At 34.4% G+C, this 24,645-nt stretch overlaps 1 protein-coding gene across 1 annotated transcript; it reads left to right on the forward strand.

The window, feature by feature from the left end:
* Positions 1 to 13,854: 13,854 nt before the first annotated feature.
* LOC138709547 (uncharacterized) lies at positions 13,855 to 22,107 on the forward strand. The gene is made up of 3 exons (XM_069840398.1): positions 13,855 to 14,183; positions 19,824 to 19,986; positions 21,269 to 22,107. Exons 1-3 carry the CDS (start codon positions 13,988 to 13,990, stop codon positions 21,648 to 21,650), a joined length of 741 nt encoding a protein of 246 aa, XP_069696499.1. The 5' UTR covers positions 13,855 to 13,987; the 3' UTR covers positions 21,651 to 22,107.
* Positions 22,108 to 24,645: the final 2,538 nt, after the last annotated feature.

Consider the following 24,645-nt stretch of genomic DNA (forward strand, 5'->3'; position numbering starts at 1 on the left):
GGGAGTTGCTAGAAATTCCTTCTGCATCAAAGAACCTCACGCCATTTTCCTTTCTCCAAATCACCCCTGTAAAGCCAAGACTGTTGAAGAGGCAAGAGAACATGTGCCTCAACCGTAGATCCTCGATCACCTCGTCCGAGCACAGCTATTGTGCCACCATCTACCTATTATAAACAGCTGATTTTCTCAATCGCAACAATTACGGCAGGGAAATTTATTGCACCATTATTTATAATTTTTAATCATGACAATTTTTTTTTGGGTAGGCATTGCCTTAATTGCCTCTAAGTAGTTTCGCCACTGGTTGACACAGAGGATACGTACCTTAGAGCACCAATGACAAACAACAAACAACCAAGTTGAAAACACAAACAAGTTTCCTGTCCAAAGTCACGGAAATAAAAACAGAATTGAATCTCCCTAAATCTAAAGAAAACATTTTTAGCAGAGAAAACCCTCTAACTTTCGAACCAATTAACATTCAACTAGATTTAGAAGAACCAGTTACAAAATCTGAAACTTCCAAACCTGTACTAAAAGCGCTAGCATTAGAAGCTGTGAACAATAGATACCCACCAGAAGAATGGTTACATATCTACACAGATGGGTCTACTATCGATAACAACTCAGGATCAGGAATTACGTGTGCGTTATTCTCATTTTATCAACCAGCAGGACATCATACAACAAATTTTGATGCGGAAATAATGGCTATTCATATCTCACTCCAACACCTACTATACAGAATAGATAAATTTCAAAATGCTGTCATTCTCTCTGATTCTAAAGCAGCATTATATGCAATAAATTCATATAAAATGATGTCAATCCAAATTAAATAATGTCACAAAATGATCCAACAGCTTCAAAAACTACAGAAAAGAATTCAATTGCAATGGATACCTGCACATTGCGGAATTGCTGGAAATGAAACTGCTGACTTTCTTGCCAAAAAGGACCCAATTTAATTCAGAATACAAATACAAGCCTACCTTTTACATCCATCAAAAGACTAATTAAAAATAAATATAAAATCAAGCAAAACCAAGCACTATGTACCAAAGCCAAAGATAAAAAATGGAGCATTTTATTAAAAAAAAAACAGAAATTATTCCAGAAATCCCACGTAAATCTGCAGTAGCAAAATTCAGACTGCTTACAGAACTTGATTATTTGGCCAAACACTTGAATAAAATAGGAATTTACACAAATCCAAATTGCCCTCTAAGAAACAAAGAAGAAGAAATGACTGAAGATCATCTACAAACCTGTGAAGTTCTACCTGATGGATCCACCACAGAGAAATATTGGAGAGCAAGAATGCTAATGGCTTCGTTGCCAAAGCCCGGCATTAGACAACAACAACAGCAGCAGCAGCAGCAACAACAACAGTTTTTCTATAGCACAATATGATGTTGAATAATTTTGAAGTAAACAAGTCACTGTCATCTTGATACATATATTGTGCTACTCCTTCTACGGATTAAGGCACACAGGAAGATTTATGACGAGGGAAAAATTAAACACTACACATGTGCCCACGAAACAAATGAAATTCAGTTACATAGGTTTGAGACACTTTACAAGGATGAAACGAAATAAAACATTGGTAGAAACTCATAAACTAACAAAACCAGATTGTTTTGTATATTATACATTAATATACATGGTTCAAGAATTAAAACAGAAAATCAATATCCAGAATTTAAAAGAATACTTACAAATTAAACCAAGCCCTTTAACTCTATTAAATATAGAATATAATCTAAATTTAACAGAAGAAATACTGAAATCAGAAGTAAGCACTGAAATAATGAAACAATTGTCTTTAGAGACAATTAATATTAGGTACCCTCCACAAAACTGGCTTCATTTATACACCGACGGATCCTTGATCTCCAGAGAACAAGGTGCTGGTGCAGGTGTTACGTGCTGTCTCTTCTCACTTTATAGATCTCTTGGATATGGAACAACAAGCTTTGATGGAGAAATCATTGCAATAAGTGAAAGACTCAGGAATCTTCTATGCCACATCAATAAATTTAAAAATGCAGTTATATTGTCAGACTCCAAAGCAGCTATTCTATCAATCGTCTCTAAACACACACCTTCATCTCAAATAGCAGAAATAACTAAAATGCTCTCTCAATTAATATCACTCAATAAAAGAATTGTATTCCAATGGATACCATCCCATTGTGGAATCCTGGGAAACGAGAATGCAGATGCACTAGCAAAGAAGGGCAGCACTGCTACTTACAGACCTATTACTAAATCTACATATTACTCTGTGAAAACATTTATTAAATCTACATACTTAGACTTCAACAAACAAAATTTGATAACACAATCCCAAGGGAAAAAATGGAACTCTCTGCATCATAATCCACAGTTAATTCCCGATTTACCACGAAAATCGTCTGTAGCTGCATTTAGATTGGCAACAGGCCATGATTGTTTGGCCAAACACCTGCATAGAATTGGAATATATCAGTCCCCTAACTGCCCATTGTGCAACTCAAACCAAGAAATGGATTCGGAACACCTTAAAATCTGTGCTTCAAAACGCCTGGCATTAGAAAACTACAACAACAACATTAATATCAACATTTACGTTGCATTGAATTATTGATTACAAAATAAAATTCATTACAAGACGCAGGTGGTTACATTGCATGGAGGGGACATTTCAACAGAAAAATTTATTTATTTTTAAATATATACATTATTTAGTACGTATTCATGTATTCTAACACCTGGCAGTCCACCACTGTGGAGTAATGGCTAGCGTTCTTGGCCGTAAAACGAGTGAGTCCGGGTTCAAATCTTGGTTGGTACAAGTCACCTGGTTGGGATTTTTTCTGAGGTTTTTCCTCAACCACCCGAAGCACAATTGCTGGGTAACTTTCGGCGCTGGACCTCTGACTCATTTCGCCTTCATTAGTATCATTTCATTAATCATCTTAATAGATTACAGGTTACCAGGAGGACATGGCGGGTGTGGCTCCAGGATCTGCCTATAGGCAGCATCTGTCTGTGGGAGCTGCACACTTCCAGCAAAGCCACAGGGGCTTTTCAGCAGACTGTTGGCGACTGGGGTAGTGTAAACTCCCTCGGACAGATGGCGCCTGGGTGAGTCGTGGAATCGACAGTGACATGATCTTCTGGTTAAGGATTCAGCAAATTCAGGCACATGAATTGTGAACAGATGCCATCGATCTGAGGAGGCCGCAGAATAACATCACAGGCAGGCTGAGAATCAGGTCTCCAGTCAGAACTGAATGCTGTGGCTGAATCGATACGATGACACCATGCACTTGAAGAGCGATCCTAACGGATTTCAACAATCATCCCAATATAAGGAGGTTGCACAATAAGGCTATGGCTGCAATGCTTGCCTGCAGGTCCTTCTCCGAAAAAAAAAAACACCTGGCAAATTATGAACTATGTGTTTTTGACTAAAAGAATGCTCTCTTTTTTAATTACCAGCGAAAAAAGCATTTGTTACTGAAAATGTACGTTTTTTTTAGAATGGCCCTAATATATTATCTGCAGAAAAGCATATTTTATTATCCATGTGCTAAAAAGGGTAAATGTTCATCTTCCCTCTTGTTTAAAAAAAGTCCCTTGTGCAGACGCTTGTATTTCCCTATTTTGACTATGCTGACATTTTACTGACTGACCTTTCCAGCGACAACAAAACGAAACTTCAACGTGCTCATAATTTGTGTGTACGTTTTGTAAGCAATGTTCGTAAATATGATCATATTACTCCATCCCTGGAAACAATAGCTTGGCTTAAACTAGATAAGAAAATAAATTTACATTCACTTCTCCTTCTCTTCGAAATCTTGAACTCTTCTATTCCTTCGTACCTGTCGTCTCGCTTCACTTACCTTTCTTCCCACCATAATCTGAACACACGCTCTCGCCATGAAACAAAACTAACAATATCATCCCATCGCACCACCTCATACTCATCCTCTTTCACAATAGCCCTGCCAAGACTCTGGAGTTCGTTACCTGCTAGCATCAGGGACTGTCGAAATAAAATTGAATTCAAATGCAAACTTACTAGGTACTTGGTCAGTAATTGAGACTCGTTCAGACATGTTTTCTTGTAAATAGTTCTCTTAATCTATCACAAAATATCTCAATATATGGTAATTTCATCACTATAGAATTTTGCTATTGTAGGTTTAATTTGTAATTCAGTAAATACAAAAATATTCTTTGTTCTTAACTTCTATGATAAATTGTCTAGCTTTCATTAATCAGGTAATCTTGTCATACTTTAATTTTTACTGTAATTGTAATTGTAAATTTAATATTAATTGTAATTTTATTCTTCATATTATAGTTGTAATCCCCTGGTAGAGGGGCAGAGAAGGCCTGATGGGCTTATCTCTACCAGATTAAATAAATAAATACTAATACTATATTATCCTAAATTGCATCCCTCAGAGTTACTACAAATATTCGCATTGTATTCAAGCCAATTCAAAATTACATATACAGTATTCCTCTTACAGTCCACTACTGTGGAGTAACGGTCAGCACGTCTGACTGTGAAACGAGTGGGCCTGGGTTCAAATCTTGGTTGGGACAAGTTACCTAGTCTTTATACAGCCTACACTTTCTAAGGCGTAAGCAAAGAGGAGGAGTCACGCCGGAAATAACAGCGACGCGACTATAAATTTGAGTATTTTTTTAAACCATAATTAGGGTTACCAGACGTCCGGATTTCGCCGGGTATGTCCTGCTTTTTAGGTATATGTCCTGCATCTGGCCAGGCATTGTAAAAAATCGTACATTGTCCTGCTTTCAGATAATAGATGACATTAAGATACATGAATCATATGAGAAGACAAAGAGGAATGCAGAAAATAGGTAAGACTGGAGAATGCTGGGTTTGCAGTGAAAGACCTGCCCTTGGGCAAAACACTATGAATGAATAAATGTCCTGCTTTTTAATACTACTGGACATAAAAACAGAAATTTTCGCGCAATGTACGTTATAATACATTGCAATCGAATCTACAGTATGACCAAAGAACATCGAATAAAATCGTGATCTCTACCTGTTTTTTGAAACATGGGACATTACAGTTCAGCGGCCGAGCTTGAAACTACAGCGCTATGTTGCCAATATGGACTACTACCACAGTCTAGTATATACAGTCACGAGCTTGAGTTATTGAGGGTACTAGGAACAATAGACTGTGCCGGTACTATTTCGCATTGTCTGTGATGAGATAGTAGCGATCCTAGTGGTCAGCAACTATCTATGGATGCATATTCCCTACGTATTTAGTTTCGTGACTGTATATACTAGACTGTGCTACTATGCTGCCAGCTGATGATTGACGTTAAGATGACAGAGTTGAAATATTCATTGACATTTGACGTGAAGGTAAAAAAATAATACAAAACTCGAAAGAGAATCAAAGACGAAACGTACCAATGCTAGCATTGTGTGCACAATAAATGTCATCAAGAGACCTATTAAGCACTTGCCACGTGGGAGCTGTATGTTTGGCAACTCAACCGTTGTTACCATAGCAACAGGCCTACCACGCTATGTGAAATCCTAGATCATATATGTAACAGATAACTCATCGCTATGTTAAAATCGGCACAACCGTCAGGATCGCCACCCGTCCGCCGTAAACGAACACGAGATGGCAGTACAGTCGCTAATGCAATTCAAATGGGGAATTATGACGTGAATCCTTACGTAACAACTAGATGGCAGCGTAGTAAACCTGACAAAAGTTGTTAACCTCAAAGCCTATAAGGCCGACCTACCTGGGTATATATTATGATCTAGGGTGAAATTCAGTTGTTTTTCCGATCGCAACATTCCTGTCATGTCTCATCTTAAAAACACAGGTATAGCAGGCGGTAGTATTTCAATCATGGAAAAATATCGATTACAGGCTGCGGAAGCGGCTTTAGATTATCGATTAGTGTACTTCCGGAACTTTCATTTCCTCTGAGACGAGTCTCTTGTATCAATTCTAGTGTACACCAAATTCAACAATTTACATTCTTATCAGAATTATTCAAAATTAATGTCACATTTTTATGTCCTGCTTTTTTTATGGAAAATCATGTTTTTTTTTTCAGGAAAAAGTCCTCCTTTCATTTTTTACATCTGGTAACCCTATCCATAATCGATTTTCTTTCTCTAATTTTTCACTGTCAGAGTAACAAAATCTACATCGACATAAGGCATAGTCTTCCTACCCCTCCTTCAATTTAAGCCCGTGCTATGTGCTGCGGCACATTCGAATTATAACAATGCTATCTTTATTATAGAGAGACCTACCATCTACTGGGTGTTCATTTCAAAGTGTCATGACGTCACTGTTGTGAGTCAGCGATTTGAAGCGAGTTTCAACTTTTATGTCAGAGAAGTTGCCTATTAATCAGGCGTTCAATCTGAACTTGAGAATGTGTACGGTATAACTTGAACGTCGTAGCAACAGATGGCGGTCTGTACGGTCTGTGTGCTACCATAACCTCTTTCGAACTGTGTTTTGCGCGGGCAAGTCGTACGCAGGGTATTTGTTATCATCGGTTGCGTACGGCAACATTCCACAATACAAATCAAATGCTCCGTGTCCAAGTTAATGTCAACAAATACGTAAGTAATCGTCTTAAGCCTCTCCCCATTTCCCGACAGTAAGAAAAGAACTCACCTCAGTACGTGTTTCCAAACAGTTCACATTCCTGCCACTACAGGCGTTACCGTACGTATCGGTAAGTACTCTTCAGAATGAACGCCGTACTTGCTAGGCAACTTCTCTAGCATATAGGTAATACGCCTTTGCGGATGTGTAGGAAGATTGAATTCTCTAGGCTCATCGGCTAGCCACATGACGACATACAGCGAGCCATGACACACTTTGAACTGAACACGCAGTAGTACCTTGTAATAAAATGAAGGCGACACAGTATGAAATTTAACTTGTTTGTTAAAAATTGGATGGCTGTGAAACAATTACATTTCAAAGATTTTATAAGGATATTCATGAATATTAACCCTCCAGTACTCGGTCGACATAGATTTATAATCCATTACTGTTTATTACGTCATTACATCTCCGTTTTTATCAATGCTGATAGCGTAACATTTTCAGTACCTTTTACACCGTATCCTTGGAAACGACAGACTCTTTCTTAAACTGCCAACGGCAAACGGGCAAATATACTGTAGCTAAGCTTACGTTGTGGTTGTCTGCTATCCTTACGTTTTGGTTTTCTGTGGTCGATACGGACTTCAAGCGACCACAAAAAAGAAGTCCGTGTGTGGTCGGTTCCGCCGGCAGCTCAACCACACAAAACAGCAAAATAATCGCAAAGTTGTGGTCCGTGTGAGTTGAGCCTTACAGTTTAGCTCTGATGTCTGAAGTGTTTGGGTGTAATTGTGACTTTTCTCTGTGTAGCAAATATTACCCGGTATATGTTGTTAGAGTGGATTATAAATGTAATCCGCGCCAGTGCTAACATCAGTGTTTTTAACAGGAGAGAATACAAGAGCATATTTTCTATTTTTTCCCCTTATTAATTGTAATTTAATTTATAGCTATATGCCGTTCCAAAAACATTTTTACACTATTTTCTATTGTCACAGTGGTTATTTTATCCTGCAATTCAAATGATTATGTGGACATAATATTTGATAATAATTACAGAACAATGCCTTGTTTTCATTTGAAACAGACATGTACTTGAACCCAATTGCGACTTAAATTTTAGAAGCACGTAGTTTATAATAACTAACAATTTAGTCTATATAATAATAATAATAATAATAATAATAATAATAATAATAATAATAATAATAATAATAATAATAATAATAATAATCTCGCATTAACTGGGAAACTAGTTCAGATTTCGAATAGAAACCCCTTTTAAAAGTAATTCTCCCTCTTTCTAATAATAATAATAATAATAATAATAATAATAATAATAATAATAATAATAATAATAATAATAATATAGTTTTTAATTACACTTTTTCTTCATAATACGACTCATTATAATATTATATCGACATCAATGATTTAAAAATTAAATTCAAATAGAGTTACACTGTTAGCCTATATTACAAACAGTTTAATCATCATCATCATCATCATCATCATCATCATCATCATCATCATCATCATCATCATCGTCCTTGCAGGTATTAGGCCTAGTGGCCTGTTACGGTCTCCATCCATCTTTTCAGGGGGCGTCCCAAAGATCGTCTTCCATGTGGTATATAGCGGAGAATTTGTCTTGGGAGTCTGGAACGGTCCTTCTATTGACATGGTTAAGCCATTTTTGTCTATAGCGGTTGAGATGTTCATAAATAGGTGTAATTTTCAATTCTTTTGTAATTAGTTCATTCCTTTTGTGGTCAAGCAAGCTGTAGACGGCAGTCCTCCTTAGAAATATCATTTCCGCAGTTGTTAGGCGTTGAACATCTGAGTTTCGGACAGTCCAGGCCTCATTACCATACACGAGGACAGGTCTTGCTAGAACTTTATATGCTTTTAACCTGGTATGTTTTTGGGTTTTCGTGGTTGTGAAAACCTGGTTGATGGTTCTTAAATGTTGAATATTTTCAGATATATCAGTAACAGGTAAATATGTCAAATTATAACCTAAATATTTAAATGAGTTTACCTGTTCTAACGTATGGGTTACAATGCAAATTTTACTCCTAACTGGCTGTTTACCTTGGAACGCCATAATTTTTGTTTTGTTTGGGGAAATTTTCATATTGAAATTTTGTGCTATTATATTCAGGTAATGTATTGAGTATTGCAGCTCGTCTTCATTTGTAGCAAAAAGAACCTATAACCAGTAACGTAATGTTACTATTATATTATAAACGGATTATTCACGAGGATTTACCGCCACTTACGGAGCTTATTTCCGAAGATATTCTGAGCAAGAAAGTCATATAGCCTAAACATGTGTCCTAATCTCAATATTTCCAGAGTTACACTAATTTGAAGTTGTTTGTAAAATGCCATTATTTTTTAGTTTTAAGTGTAGGTAAAAGAATATTACAGATAAAGATTGAACTATTCAGGAGTATTATTTCTTTAATTAGCTAGTATTCTGAAGCTAAAAATGTGTTGTGAATTGTAAAGTTGCTTCGAACAGATTTTTTTTTGCAATTTTTAACTAAAAAATTAAAATTGTTAAAAATCACGCCACTAGTAAATTTTTTCAAGATTGTACATTAGGATGCACAATTAAACTGTAAAGAATCAAGTTCCTAAAGTCATATTATTTGTAACAATTTTTGTGATAAGTACGTAAGAATAATGTAATTTTCAGTTAAAAATTGAAAAACAAAATCTGTACAAAACAATTAACATATTTTTAGCTTCAGAACACTAGCCAATTAAAAAAAATGATACTTCTGAATAGTTCATTCTCTATTTGTATATTCTTTTACCCTTAAAACTAAAGAAACAAGATATTTTACTAACTTTAAATTAGTGTAGGCCTAACTCTGAAAATATTGAGATCAGAACACATGTTTATTTGACTTTTTTGCTCAGAATGTCTTCGGAAATAATCTACGTAAGTGGCGGTAAATCCTCGTGAATCAATCTGTATGCATATTGTAAAAATTATATATTCATACGTATAAAAAGTATTGATTATATAAAGGGATGCATTACAAATATAATCCGCTGAGTCTTACTTATCAGATCGCAAACAAAGTGTTTAGTTTAATGGTAAGAAATCTGACGTTATGAATTATTATTATGGAATCCCTCAGGGCTCCGTATTGGGTCCGATATTGTTTTTGCTAGCTACTAATAATGACCTAGCCTCTAATATAAATGCTGATACTGTTCTGTGCGCGGGTGATACTACTTTTTTAATTAGCCATAGTGATATTAACTATTTGAAAAGCTTTGCTCAACATACTTAAGAGATGCTGAAGTTTGGTTTAATGCAAATGGATTTCTGTTGAACCCAGCTAAAACTGAACGTGTGATTTTTACTTTTAAGAAGACCGATCATGAACAAAGTCAGTTTAATATGTTAGGAATTATTGTTGACTAGCCGTACCCGTGCGCTCCGCTGCACCCGTTAGAAATAAATATGAAGCAATTACATAATTAAAATAGGACATTTGATCCAGGGAACATTCGTGTTGTATAGAAGGATAAATCGTTTAATATGTTACTTAATTTAAATTGTATTTAAATAACTAAAATGCGATCATTTTGGTCCAGAGATCACTCATTTGGTGCAATGACAATTCCTTTAACATGTTTCTTAATTGTTATTATATGCAACCATAGTTTAATGAAGATTGACATCATTTAGATTCATTGTGTATACTTTATATTACTTGCTATATGTTTCCATTGAATTATGGTAATAACTTAATTTTAACCCTTGTTTTCTACGTCTTCAGTAAATGGCGCTTGGCCCACTATGGTTCTGAACCCTTCAAATAACTTAAATAGTGATACAGCATATATAGTGATATGTAATTATATTTCTTTCTTTCGAAAATTAAGAATTCACGATCTCCTATGTACCATTGCCATGGAATGAATAAATGTGTTTTTTCTTTCTACTCAAAATTTTTATATTTTGCACATTGGAGTTATTGCAGGAACAACAACGCTATAATCTGAGGCGGCGGTAAAAATGTATTATATTGTTATTTTAAAAGTCTTGTATATCCTTTAATCGATATTACCTGATACAAATACAGAAACATTCTCTGTAGGCTATGTTTAATAGATTTCGTTTGTTGTTGTCCAAGGCCCCTTATAGGTGAAGTCATTTGTTTTTTATTTCATTACAGTGCCTTACTGTAGATGGCGTTGTTATATAAATTTTAAAACTCATTTATCTAATGAAATATCAGTCCTATCAAAATTTTTCATAGAATAAAACGTATCGGAAATAATTTAAAAAAAACTTTTGTTATGCAAAATTTTTCACAAAAATTAATAATAAGGGAGATATTTTGATTTATTTAATTCAAGCCCCCTTATAATCCCCCTTTTAAATAAAGTATTTTGAATGACATATAGCCTAAAATCTAAGTTACAACGAACTTAATTTATATTCTAATTTTCATATAAATCAGTTCAACCATTATCGCGTGAAAAGGTAACAAACATCCAGGCAGACAGACATAGAAACAAAAATTTCAAAAAAGCGATTTTCGGTTTCAGGATAATTAATTATACACGTTAACACCAATTATTTTTGGAAAATCTAAAATTACCAGAAAAATTTTGGCTACAGATTTATTATTAGTATAGATTTCAAGTTGACATGGGAAAGTCATAGGCCTATTGATCATAAGAACTTTGTTTCTCCTTAAGAGATTAAAAACTGTAGTACCTGAAAACTATATTCGTGATGCATATTTTGCTTATTTTCAAAGTACTCTTACCTATGGAATATTGCTATGGGGCAACAGTGCTTTTAGAAATAGGATCCTATTGCTTCAAAAAAGAGCCATAAGAATTATATCAAATGCAGATTTTAATGAACACTGTAAACCATTATTTGTGAAAAACAAAATCATGACTAATAAATTTATATATTTTAGAGTTCATTTTGTATGTTAAAGATAATCTTCCGAATTTAACATTAAGAAATGATACTTATTCCTATGACACAAGACAAGGAAATGATTTTAATATCATAACATGTAGACTTGCTAAATCCCAAAAAAAACTTTTGTCAAATGTCACTGAAGGTTGCAAATAAATTTCCATCTCATATTTCTTATTTAAGCAGAGCTGCTCTCAAATTTTACACCTCTAGTTGATTAATTTTAAATCCGTTTTATAATCTTGGCGATTTTTTTATTGTACAATCTCTTGTAATTATTACATTTTAACTGACCTTATCTATACATTTTTAGACATGTAATTTTAAACTATTAAACTACTGGTGTCACAAATTATGGCGCAGACACTGAAGGGTTAATAAATTAACTTACTTGTTTTGTATTATGCATATAGCTGAACTTATGAATCATCGTTTGCGTTTGTAAATTTAATAATCTGATTGGCATTGTATACTTTTAGTAGAGCCATCGATGTAGCTCAATCGGCAGACTCGCTGGGCTGCTGATCCGGAGCTGTGTTAGGGTTTGGGTTGGATTCCCCTTTGGTCTTTGGTTTCTTCCGAGGTTTTCCACAGCCGTGGGACTGAAGCCGGATGGTCTATGGCGAGTCCTCGGCATCAACCCCTTTGATTTGATTACCCCCCTTTGATTTGATTACCTGGTTGTGTTTTTCCGAGGTTTCCCCAACCAAAAGGCAAATGCCGGGTAATATTTTGGCGAATCCTCGGACCTCACCTCATCTCACTACATCTCGCCAAAATATTGTAAAAAAAATTGGACAAAATTGTAAAAATTGTAGAAAATTACTAAATTGTAAAACTGTAAAAATTTGTAAAAATTGTAATTGTAATATTGTAAAATTTTAACTTGTTCCACATCTTAAAGCTTCATTGCTCATGTAAGATCTATGGAATAAAATAAATGAATGAATGAAATAATATCGTAACATAATAATAATAATAATAATAATAATAATAATAATAATAATAATAATAATAATAATACCACAGTCTACTATATACAGTCGCGAAGCTCAATATGTAGTAAAAATGCAAACATGGGTAGTTGCCCACCACTAGGATCGCTACTATCGCAAATCTCTCTCCTAGCAGACGACAAAATATGTTACACTTTCGTTGTTGTGTTCTTTTGGAAAATTAATACCTTCCTTCCATTATTGAAATATTAAATGCATAAAGTTAATTTATTATTTTAATGAAGTATATTAAATTCCACCATAAACTCGAAGATACCTGCAAGAAATAGGTTAATATTATTTTTGTTTGTGCAAAACGAACTGAAATTTACTATAATCGCTTCACTCATTCAAGATTATAGCGATAATTAACTATGAAACCAATAAATATTAATTTGCATTTCCCTTTACAACAATAATAATGGAAATATGAATTAATGGAGTAACTTAACTTACGTATACCGGTATTTGTAGTGTAGGCTTACGTAGTTAACAAAGTGGGATGAGGTTAAGCAATAATAATCACACCAGAATTGGAAATAAAACGTGATCAATAAATTTTATTGTAACATACTTACTTTTTCTACGTCTCTAGTAAAGTAACAAATAAAAATAACAACAAAATTAACAGGTATAATTAAAAACATATCCTTTGAAAAAAAAAAAAGTAGTCCTAAGCAATAATAATCCCACCAGAATTGAAAATAAAACGTGATCAATAAATTTCATTAAAACAAACTTAATTTTTCTACGTCTCTAGTAAAATATTATTATTCCAATTATTGTATTTTAGTCATTAACATTTTCATTACAACCAATAACGAACATTTCACAAGCATCAATGTGAAATACGCAACGAGCTAGCACTCGATGGAAATACAACACAGTCCAAAGTGGACCGTGGACAGTCTATCGTTTTTAGTTGCTAACCGCTTGGAGCGCTTTATCTCGAGATTTGCAAAAAAATCACCTCAAGCTTCGCGACTGTATATAGTAGACTGTGATAATACACAAAATTTAAAATACCGATAATGTACATTGTAAACAATTTTAATAATGACTGTGTTTTACGCATCTCAAACATATATATTCATGAGATTTGTGCTCACCAACATCTTTACTATAACTATAAACCGTTAAAAATACTTCCAAAAAGTTCATTTTTCGATTTGTTCCATTTTTAGCTCATTCTGGCCTCCTGTGCATTGCTGGGGACGGTCGCGTTCCGTTCCTAACCTATATTGTATAGCCTTCAGTCAACTCCTTGCAACGCCACGCAACGACACTGCGCACAACAGCAAAAACCGTACAACTGACTGCAACGACGCACCACTAGCGAACAACCGAGGTCGTATCAGTCAAGCGGAGAGTTTCACACGGTCAACATGACAGCAACAAGAGAGCAACAAGACTTCGACATCGACCAATTTATTTTGTCGATAGAAAGTAAACCAGCGTTATGGGATTCTCGAGTAGCAGAGTATTCCAATAAAGTTAAAAAGCAAGAATGCTGGAGGGAAGTATGCTCTGAGGTGGTGGCGAATTTTAAAAATTTTCCAGAAGAGAGGCAGAGAGAAATAGGTAAGTGTTTCAGTAATGAATTCAGTGAGTGATTCCCCCATTTTCTCCCGAAGTTAGGCTTTCCCCTTTTTTTAAGGGGAGAGGATGGTATTTTTTTAAACTTTTTTCCTATTTGGTGTAAAATATTAATTTCTTGTATGTAGAGACCTGTGGCAACTCAACTAAATAAAACTATTTTGAAAAAAAAATATTTGGGGGCCCAAATTTGAAAAAGATATACCCAATGCAGGATTGTACTAAAACCGATATATCTAAACCCTTTTTAAAGATAGATTCAAACAGTTTTTTTGCAATGTATTTGCAAAAGCATGTTCTACAAACTGTCTTTAACATAATTTTGATATTAGTCTCTACGTTTGTAAAATAAACAATTAAAATTTAATAACAATTTTCTGATTTCCTTTCTAGCAAACAAACGTAGAATTTTTAAAATGAAATCAATTAACAAAATTCTGTTACAGAGAAAGTTTCCTAATAGTCTAAAGAATGTGTTCTAAATTTCATGCATGTATCTTTAATAATTTAGAAATTAAATCCATATTTGTCTGGCAATGTAGCAAAAAAAAAAAAAAAAAATGAAGTTACTGGAAACCGCTAAAAGCGGGCGTGTGATTTAAAAATCCATAGCGGAGGAAGTTTAAAAATAACGTCTCAAAATCCGATAAGGGCACAAATACCCACAAAATGTTATGCAATGCATTCCACACATATCAAAGGGTATTTTAAAGAAAAAAAAAATTGAAAATTTAATTTACCGGAAACAACAATAAAAGTGGGCGAGTGATTTAAAAATCCGTAACACAGGAAGTTTAAAAATGGCGACTCAACATCCGATAAGGGCACAAATACCCACAAACTGTTATGCTATGAATTCCACACATATTACAGAGTATTTTAATGAATGTTTCGTTTTTTGAAAATTTACTCATTTTTCACCAAAAAATACCATCCTCTCCCCTTAAAGAGAACAAACCAAACGTTGTTATAGAATATAAAAAATAAAATCATGATTAAAATTAAATCATAATTTATACTATCTTTTTTCTGTTGTTGGTAACTCTATATTATACACAATAGTTAAAGGGTGTAAATGATGTGTTGTTATTGAAGTGTTGTATCAGTGAAGAATTATGTTGTGTCAGTGAAGTGTGTTGTATCAGTGAAGAAGTATGTCGTGTCAGTGAAGTGTGCTGTGTAAGTGAAACGTGTTCCTGTCAGTAAAGCTTTATAGTTTATAGTGGCAGTGCAAAGAATTTGAACAGTGAAATGTTTTTGAAGTGTTAGTGAAATCAGGATAGAATCAGTGAAATGTGTCGTAGTTCCAGTGCAGTGAGTGAGTTGACAGCGAAATGAGTGTAATGTTGAAAGGTACTTGTGCAGATATGAACATATACTTGTGGGTTTTAGTTCGATCTTAGTTTTAAGATACAAATTAGAATATTTCAAATGTTATTTTAAGTGATCGTTTCATTTAATTTAGTATATTCCCTGTTATTATTATTATTATTATTATTATTATTATTATTATTATTATTATTATTATTATTATTATCATTATTATTATTATTAGTAGTAGTATTAATTATTAGTATTATTATTATTAATTGCATTTTTAATTAATAAGTTTATTATTGTCATTATTGAGTGTAATTAGTTACCACTGCCACCGGTTATATACCCATTGCAGTGTGAATAAATACGTACATCTATTAGATGCTTTATGGTTGTACTAACAGATGGAGTTACTTGTCAACAATGAGACGCTGAAACGTGTGTTCAGGTTACTGCCCAGCGACAGTCCTGATGTATTTTTGTATTTGTGATGATTGGTTAATTAATATTAACCCGGCATCCTCGCAGTCACACTCACATTCATACAAATTTCCAGACTCTAGACACCCAGGGAATTCTTCTTCTTCAATTTATACTATTGTTTTTCAAAATGTAATAAATGGGATGATAATTATTCATTAACTAGTGTGAAATTCAAAGGAGTGCAGAGTTCCCCACTCACAAAACATTGTATTCCTGCAAAATTAAGTGATTTATAACTTTATGATGTTACGTGTAACCTCTCTCGATAATTAATAGGTAATTTACCCAGTATATTTAATAAGAAAATAACCAACGTAGGCAATTATAATTCAGCCGTGTGGTTTAGATTTAAACACCACAATAATTGAAATGTTGTGTATTTATAAGTTTGTTCCAGCACAGTTCAGAATCGATTCTGCCTGTTCATGCGCAATAGCTCAATGTGTTTTCCAACAGAACTATAACTTATTCCGAACCGATCCTGAACTCCCAGTTACCTGTTCCAGCGTGCTTTAGAACTGTTCGGAACGAGTGAAATTGGTTCTCGATTAAGAGCAGAACTGGGAATTCTGAACTCCTGACGCATGCGCAAATGGCTTAATCTGAAGTTACGGTTAAAATGCTTCGAGACTAGGCAGGTTAAAATAAAAAGAAAAATAGTCCATCATGAGTGATTTGGAAGGTGATAGCGATATATTTTACGAAGAATTAAGAAAGGAAGATGAATATAATTTTAATATAAACAGATATTAGAACGCACTGAAAACCAAGCTTTACGTCTCATCACTGGTGCAATCAAAACTACTCCAATTGAAGCCATGCAAATAATCACATCTAATAAACCTGTTGTAACAGATCTTGAAACACAAGCCCTTTTAACCTATGAAAAATTAAGAAGGCTTCCAAATTGGGATAAATGGAGTAAATACAAAGATTCTAAATTTACATTGAGGACCTAAAATGGATACATACAAAAGGTAGAACAGCTTAAGCAAATTCTAGAAATACCAAGTGAAAAGGAAAACTTGATGAATCGATATAATCCACTTAATAACTTCAAAGTAGATTGCTGCCTTGATCTTGATGAAGTCTTCAACAAAAAAGATATAAATCCAGAAATAGCAAAAGCCATTGCCCTACAAACAATTAATAGAAAATATCCACAAAAGGACTGGTTGTACATTTACACTGATGGATCTCTCTTGGATCAAAATGAAGGAGCTGGAGCAGGAGCTACTTGCCAATACTTTTCTCTTTATAAAAATGTTGGCAGGTACACAACAAATTTTGATGGCGAAGTTGAAGCCATTTATACTCGTACATCACTTCAAAATGTATTTGTTTGGCTAAACCAGTGCAAAAACATAGTCATCCTGTCTGACTCCAAAGCTGCAATCCAGTCCATCAGCTCAACTACATCCCCTAAAATGGAAAAAGTAAAAGAAATTCATTGCATGGTAAAACAAATTCAAATGCTAAATAAAAAAGTGGTCTTCCAATGGATCCCGGCCCACTGCGGACTGAACGGTAACGAGAAAGCAGATATGTTAGCAAAGAAAGGAACTTATATCAACTTAAAAACAAATTTCAAGTTCCCATATGAATCAATAAAGCGAGTCATAAAAAGAATAAGTTACAGCGAACAGACAAAACATCAAAATTCAAAATGGAAAGAATCATTCAAAGATCCAAAACTAATTCCTGATCTACCTCGAAAATCTGCCGTGGCCATGTTTAGATTGATTACTGGTCATGATTGCCTCGGTAAACACCTCCATCGTATTGGAGTACTGAATTCACCTAAATGCTTACTGTGCACCAGAGAAGAGGACATGGAGATGGAGCACCTGGCTAATTGTGAAACTCTTAGGACATTTGTGGACCTTTCATCAAAATATTGGGATGCAAGAAGGATGATGACTTCATTGTTAAATCCAGAGCATCACACACACACACGCGCACGCGCGCGCACGCACGCGCACACACAGAGACACACACACACACACACACACACAGAGTTCAAGAAACGTTCCAACAACATAAAATCCCGAACTAGTTCTGACATTGTACACAACTGGCGCATGCGTCGATAGAAGTTCGGTATTAGTTCGGAATGCATTCTGAATTGTTTGCCGAAACAAACCTATTATAATAAAATGTATTTTGTTTGAATATGACTGTAGTTGGTGAATATTCCATATGAATTTTAAATAAATTTACAAAGAATTTTAATAATTCATTATTATCAAATATCTGTATTCTTATAGGACACTAAATCATAATACAGACTACGAGGATTTGACAATTCTAATAGTATGTTTACCATCGAATGCGCCTATACAATTTGGGAAGTTGGCACGTCTGTTTGAAGTTTTCCACAATGTTATATCAATATTTCTTCTTTAGTTCAGGCATACATTCCTCTTTCAGAATATTCCAAATCATTCATATGCTGCATACCTAAAAAAAAGAATGATACTTAAAGTAGAAACTCCTATTTTGTTATACGGAAGTTCGACTATTGAACATCCTGAGGCACTGTATCTGCAACGAAAAGATTACTGTGTAAAAATTATATGAATACTTTCAACAACATGCGTCAATCTTAAAGAGTGACACAATATATTATTCACCTCCTCCTTCCTAATTGTCAGCCAATAACGGAAGAAGGCGTTACTTACGTAGACTTTCAAAGAAGCAGAATATTTTCGCATTTTATATACTTAATAATAACTCAAAAAGTAGTAGTCATATTCTAATAAGGAAAAAAAGCATGTTGAAGGTATTGTTCGCAGATTTTGAAGATGTTTGAGTCACCGCGATATAACAAACGTAAGACTTCTGAATAATTAAGGTTTGTTTTATACTACTGTAGTGCAGGAAAATAGGTTTTTGAAGTAGAAACTCGATCAGCGATAAGCTTTTTTACTTGAAGAAATAAATGGTAGTTGCATTGTACGAATTAGTCTAAATAGATTCTACTTTATGTTGAAAAAAAAAACCATGTTAATAGAATGAATCAACAAGATATTGTTGTTGTTAAGTTTACGTCTGACTGTTCGCGGTCCATCAAGTACCGCGTACATAAACATTATTTATCTTCAAAACCCAACCACGCTTTAAAAATAAGTTCCGAAGATGACCGAAAATAGGTCGAAACATGTTAACAAGGTACGTTAATACTATTTAACACAAGAAAGTTCTTATCATACATATTCTGAAGTGATACAGTGTTAAAAGTTGTGTAATCGAGATGTATAATCAAGACAATACAAGCATTTTTGTTTTGATTTTTTTGGTTATTTAACGACGCTGTATCAACTACTAGGTTATTTAGCGTCGATGAGATTGGTGATAGCGAGATGGTATTTGGGGAGATGAGGCCAAGGATTCGCCATAGATTACCTGGCATTCACTAGGCTACTTAAAGGGACAGACTAAAATGTTTAGTCAATTGTCTCCAGTGTTCAATTGGATTTTTGTAACAGAAATTGGGTCCCCCACTTAACGTAAAGGAACGATTGTGTCGCCGCCTTTTCGCAGAATAGGCTATGGAAATCAGAAGTGGAAGAAATGTGTTGAGCATGGTTGAAAATAACAAAGAACAATATTTGTCTAGTGCTAATGTAACAGACAGTGATTCAGATAGAATAATTTCGTTAGAAGAATGTTTAACTGATAGCAGTGATGCATCAGATGACTTGTCAGTCAGTAGCGACAATGGTTCCGCCTCCAGCGTAGCGGTAAGGTTTAGTAACCTCCTACATCGGAGTTTTGCCAGTTGGTAAACTATAACAATGTATTTAATTGTATTAATCTTTTCAGGGAATGATTTCCAAAGACGTTGGAGAGGAATGAGGAGCTCTTTTTCTCGAGAAATTTTAAAACAAAAAACTATAGGATCTGGATCAGGAGCAAAAGCAAGAAGAAGAAAATATGTTTTTTACGACATACTGTCTTTCCTACTTCCAGTTACAAAAACTAGAAGGTGAGGAAAATTTCAAATCATTCACTTTCAGTAAATGTTACATTTAAATATTTTAGCATTTTCTAAATGTTGTATTCGACAGATAATGGAGAAAAAATGGGAGTATAAGGGAACAGTGCATCAGTTATTCATACATTTCAAAAAGGCATATGACTCGGTTAAGAGAGAAGTTTTATATGATATTCTTATTGAATTTGGTATTCCCAAGGAACTAGTTCGATTAATTAAAATGTGCCTCAGTGAAACGTACAGCAGAGTTCGTATAGGTCAGTTTCTGTCAGATGCGTTTCCAATTCACTGTGGGCTAAAGCAAAGAGATGCACTATCACCTTTACTTTTTAACTTTGCTCTAGAGTATGCCATTAGGAAAGTTCAGGATAACAGAGAGGGTTTGGAATTGAACGGGTTAACTTACATCAGCCTCTTGTCTATGCGGATGACGTGAATATGGTAGGAGAAAATCCACAAACGATTAGGGAAAACACGGGAATTTTACTGGAAGCAAGTAAAGAGATAGGTTTGGAAGTAAATCCCGAAAAGACAAAGTATATGATTATGTCTCGTGACCAGAATATTATACGAAATGGAAATATAAAAATTGGAAATTTATCTTTTGAAAAGTGGAGAAGTTCAAATATCTGGGAACAACAGTAACAAATATAAATGATATTCGGGAGGAAATTAAACACAGAATAAATATGGGAAATGCCTGTTATTATTCGGTTGAGGAACTTTTATCATCCAGTCTGCTGTCGAAAAATTGAAAGTTAGAATTTATAAAACAGTTATATTAACGGTTGTTGTGTATGGTTGTGAAACCTGGACTCTCACTTTGAGAGAGGAACATAGGTTAAGGGTGTTTGAGAATAAGGTGCTTAGGAAAATATTTGGGGCTAAGAGGGATGAAGTTACAGGAGAATGGAGAAAGTTACACAACACAGAACTGCACGCATTGTATTCTTCACGTGACATAATTAGGAACATTAAATCCAGACGTTTGAGATGGGCAGGGCATGTAGCACGTATGGGCGAATACAGAAATGCATGTAGAGTGTTAGTTGGGAGACCGGAGGGAAAAAGACCTTTAGGGAGGCCGAGGCGTAGATGGGAAGATAATATTAAAATGGATTTGAGGAAGGTGGGATATGATGATAGAGAATGGATTAATCTTGCTCAGAATAGGGACCGATGGCGGGCTTATGTGAGGGCGGCAATGAACCTCCGGGTTCCTTAAAAGCCTGTAAGTAAGTGAGCATTTTCTAAATTGATATTGTTCTTCTAGCATTACATCAAATATGGAGGACAGTGAGACCGAGGAAGATCATCCAGACACATTAAAAGAGGAGCAGCTGCCAATTGACAAACCGGAAGTCCATGAGGAAGTTGAGAGACGTGCTACGGCGATTCCAACGGCAAAAAAAGTCTCAAGGCCTCCAAAAAGGAAGCTTGAAGAAGAATCCCAGGAAAAACCCTGCAGTGTACAGACAGAAAGTGCACAAAGACGAGACCTGATGGAAGATGACACTCGTCACTTCTTCCTGTCGCTCGTGGAAGATTTTAAAAGTATTCCTCCGCAACACAGGTTGGATGCAAAACTTGAAATAATTCAGACGATAAAGAAACATCAAGCACGCTCCTCCTGCAGTTCATGCAACCCTATTTAATCAATTTCCTATGACTGCAGGTTCATCTATTACGTACAATCGTCCAGGATCATCAAATGAGGCCTACCGGTATCTATCCCTATTTCATCAGATATTCAGAGTGACCCTAGCTTTCAGATTCTATCTCAACCAATTATTATTTTCACAAATTCACATATTCAAAAAGCTCACTATTTCCGACACCCTTTCCTGTACAGATATACCAGTGCAGTGATCAAAATTTAAATCGAACAACTTCACCTGAGTCCCAAGCTTCAGAAAATAGTTCCCAGAGTTTGTTGAATATAGCGGATAATGATTTTCGTGACAGTATTAAGTTAATCTAGTATTCTGTGTTTTCAAAAAATCGAATTTATGCCCTTGTTTGCATGAAAAAATTCCATCTTTCATAAATTGCATTATTGTGACAAAAGTACTCATATAATTATATTAATTTTACAAGTTTTCAATAAAAATAGGTAAAATTTATACTCTTGTTTGTGTTATTTATTTATTTTCTCATTTTTCATAGTTTAAACATTTTGATGAAAGTGGTTACTTATATCAATGTTCTGAGTTTTTTTAAAACAATATTTGATAACTTTCTAATTTGCATTTTTCATTTTGTAGCAAACCATTTTCTAGAATATCACTTGCCTACTGCTCTACGGAAAATATTAGTTTAACTGTTTTCAAGAACTCCATATAAATAATTAACTATTCTGTGTATTTATATTTCAACACTTAATGCAAGTTTTCTTTTTATTATCTTCTTTATTTGGATCGTTATTGTAACCTCTGGTTGTCACAAAATATTTTGTGCGAGATCGTGCGTATTTGCTTGGTTTCCGCACAAAACCAATCCGCGGAAAGTCTAAAATTCCACATTCAGTATTCCCAACCTAACACACATAACAATGTCCCTCTTCTTACCGCTTAAGTGACATATTTATTTTATTGCTTTAGGCTTCTAACATATTATTTTTAGTTCAATATAGTAATAATTATAAATTGGAAACTTACCACTGCAATTTCACCTAAATTGCACTGTTAATTATTGTTTTTAAATATTTGCAAAAATTAAGTAAACTCTACAACTCCACTAAAGTTACTGCATTCGTGATGCAAGTAACATTAAGGAAGCCGTGAAAAAATCAACAAGATCCCAGACTCGTCATAGACTTGGGGGGAAAAAAAGACAGACGTATATCACGGCCTGCTGGAGTATAGTAAACACAGAAAACATTTTAAAGCAACAATGTTGAAGATAGATATTTTTGTTTTGCAAATTTGCCGTCATTGAACAGAAACCAAGATGGAGATTTCATTGCAACTAATTAGAAATTCCTTTTTCAGGTGTGTAATAAACGATCTTCGCACAAAATATTGTAGGATACACGAGCGATATGTTTTCTTTCAGTTCTCAGAAATTAAAAAAGCTCAACTACGTTTCGCTTTTTCAAACTTTTCTTCGAACATGAAAACTTCAACACACCGCTCTTGTAACGCATATTACTATTATCCATGACTGGTATCTAAACTGGTCTTTATTTCACCGTCCTTACTCCTTAGCAACCTAAACAATGGTTTCATTCACAGCAGTGATTTAAATCTTTATCCATGACCATAACGAAAAACATGCCTATACTAAATACTTTTGCGTTTGTAAAGTAGGCTTTTATTCAACACTAGCCGTACCCGTGCGCTCCGCTGCACCTGTTAGAAATAAATATAAAGTAATTACATAATTAAAATAGGACGTTTGATCCAGGGAACATTCATGTTTGACAGAAGGATAAATCGTTTAATATGTTACTTAATGTAAATTGTATTTAAATAATTAAAATGCGGTAATTTTGGTCCAGAGAGCAATCATTTGGTGCAATGACAATTCCTTTAACATGTTTCTTATTTGTTATTACATGCAACCATAGTTTAATGAAGATTGACATATCATTTAGTTTTAATGTGTATACTATATATTACTTGCTATATGTTTCAGAAGTTACTGTAATAACATTGTAGAATTATGTCCATCTAGAGAAACTACACTTTCCAATGGAGAAATAATAATTAAACAATTAATTAGCTTCCGATATTACTTCATACAAACACAGAAACATTCTCTTAACCTATGTTTAATAGCTTTCGATTGTTGTTGTCGTCCAAGGCCCCTTATAGACGAAGTCATTTGTTTTTATTTCAGTACAGCACCTTAGATGGCGTTGTTATTGTAATTTTAAAACTCTTTTATCTCATTAAATATCAGTCCTATCAAAATTTTGTATAGAATAAAACTTATCGGAAATTATTTTTAAAGAAACTTTCGTTATGTAATATTTTTCATGAAAATCAATAATAAGCGAGATATGTCGATTTATTTAATTCAGGCCCCCTTATAACTCCCCTTTTAAATAATGTATTTTGAATGCCATATGGCCTAAAATCTAAGTTACAACGATCTTAATTTATATTCCAATTTTCATATAAATCGGTTTAGCCATTATCGCATGAAAAGGTAACAAACATCCAGACAGACAGACAGACAGACATACAAACAAAAAATTCAAAAAAGCGATTTTCGGTTTCAGGATGGTTCCTTATACATGTTAACACCAATTATTTTTGGAAAATCGAAAATTACCACAAAAATTTTGGCTATAGATTTTTATTAGTATACTTACATACTTACTTACTGGCTTTTAAGGAACCCGGAGGTTCATTGCCGCCCTCAAATAAGCCCGCCATTGGTCCCTATCCTGAGCAAAATTAATCCATTCTCTATCATCATATCCCACCTCCCTCAAATCCATTTTAATATTATCTTCCCATCTACGTCTCGGCCTCCCTAAAGGTCTTTTTCCCTCCGGCCTCCCAACTAACACTCTATATGCATTTCTCGATTCGCCTATACGTGCTACATGCCCTGCCCATCTCAAACGTCCGGATTTAATGTTCCTAATTATGTCAGGTGAAGAATACAATGCGTGCAGTTCTGAGTTGTGTAACTTTCTCC

The sequence above is a fragment of the Periplaneta americana genome, chromosome 1, assembly GCF_040183065.1.
Source record: "Periplaneta americana isolate PAMFEO1 chromosome 1, P.americana_PAMFEO1_priV1, whole genome shotgun sequence".
NCBI classification, from domain to species: domain Eukaryota; kingdom Metazoa; phylum Arthropoda; class Insecta; order Blattodea; family Blattidae; genus Periplaneta; species Periplaneta americana.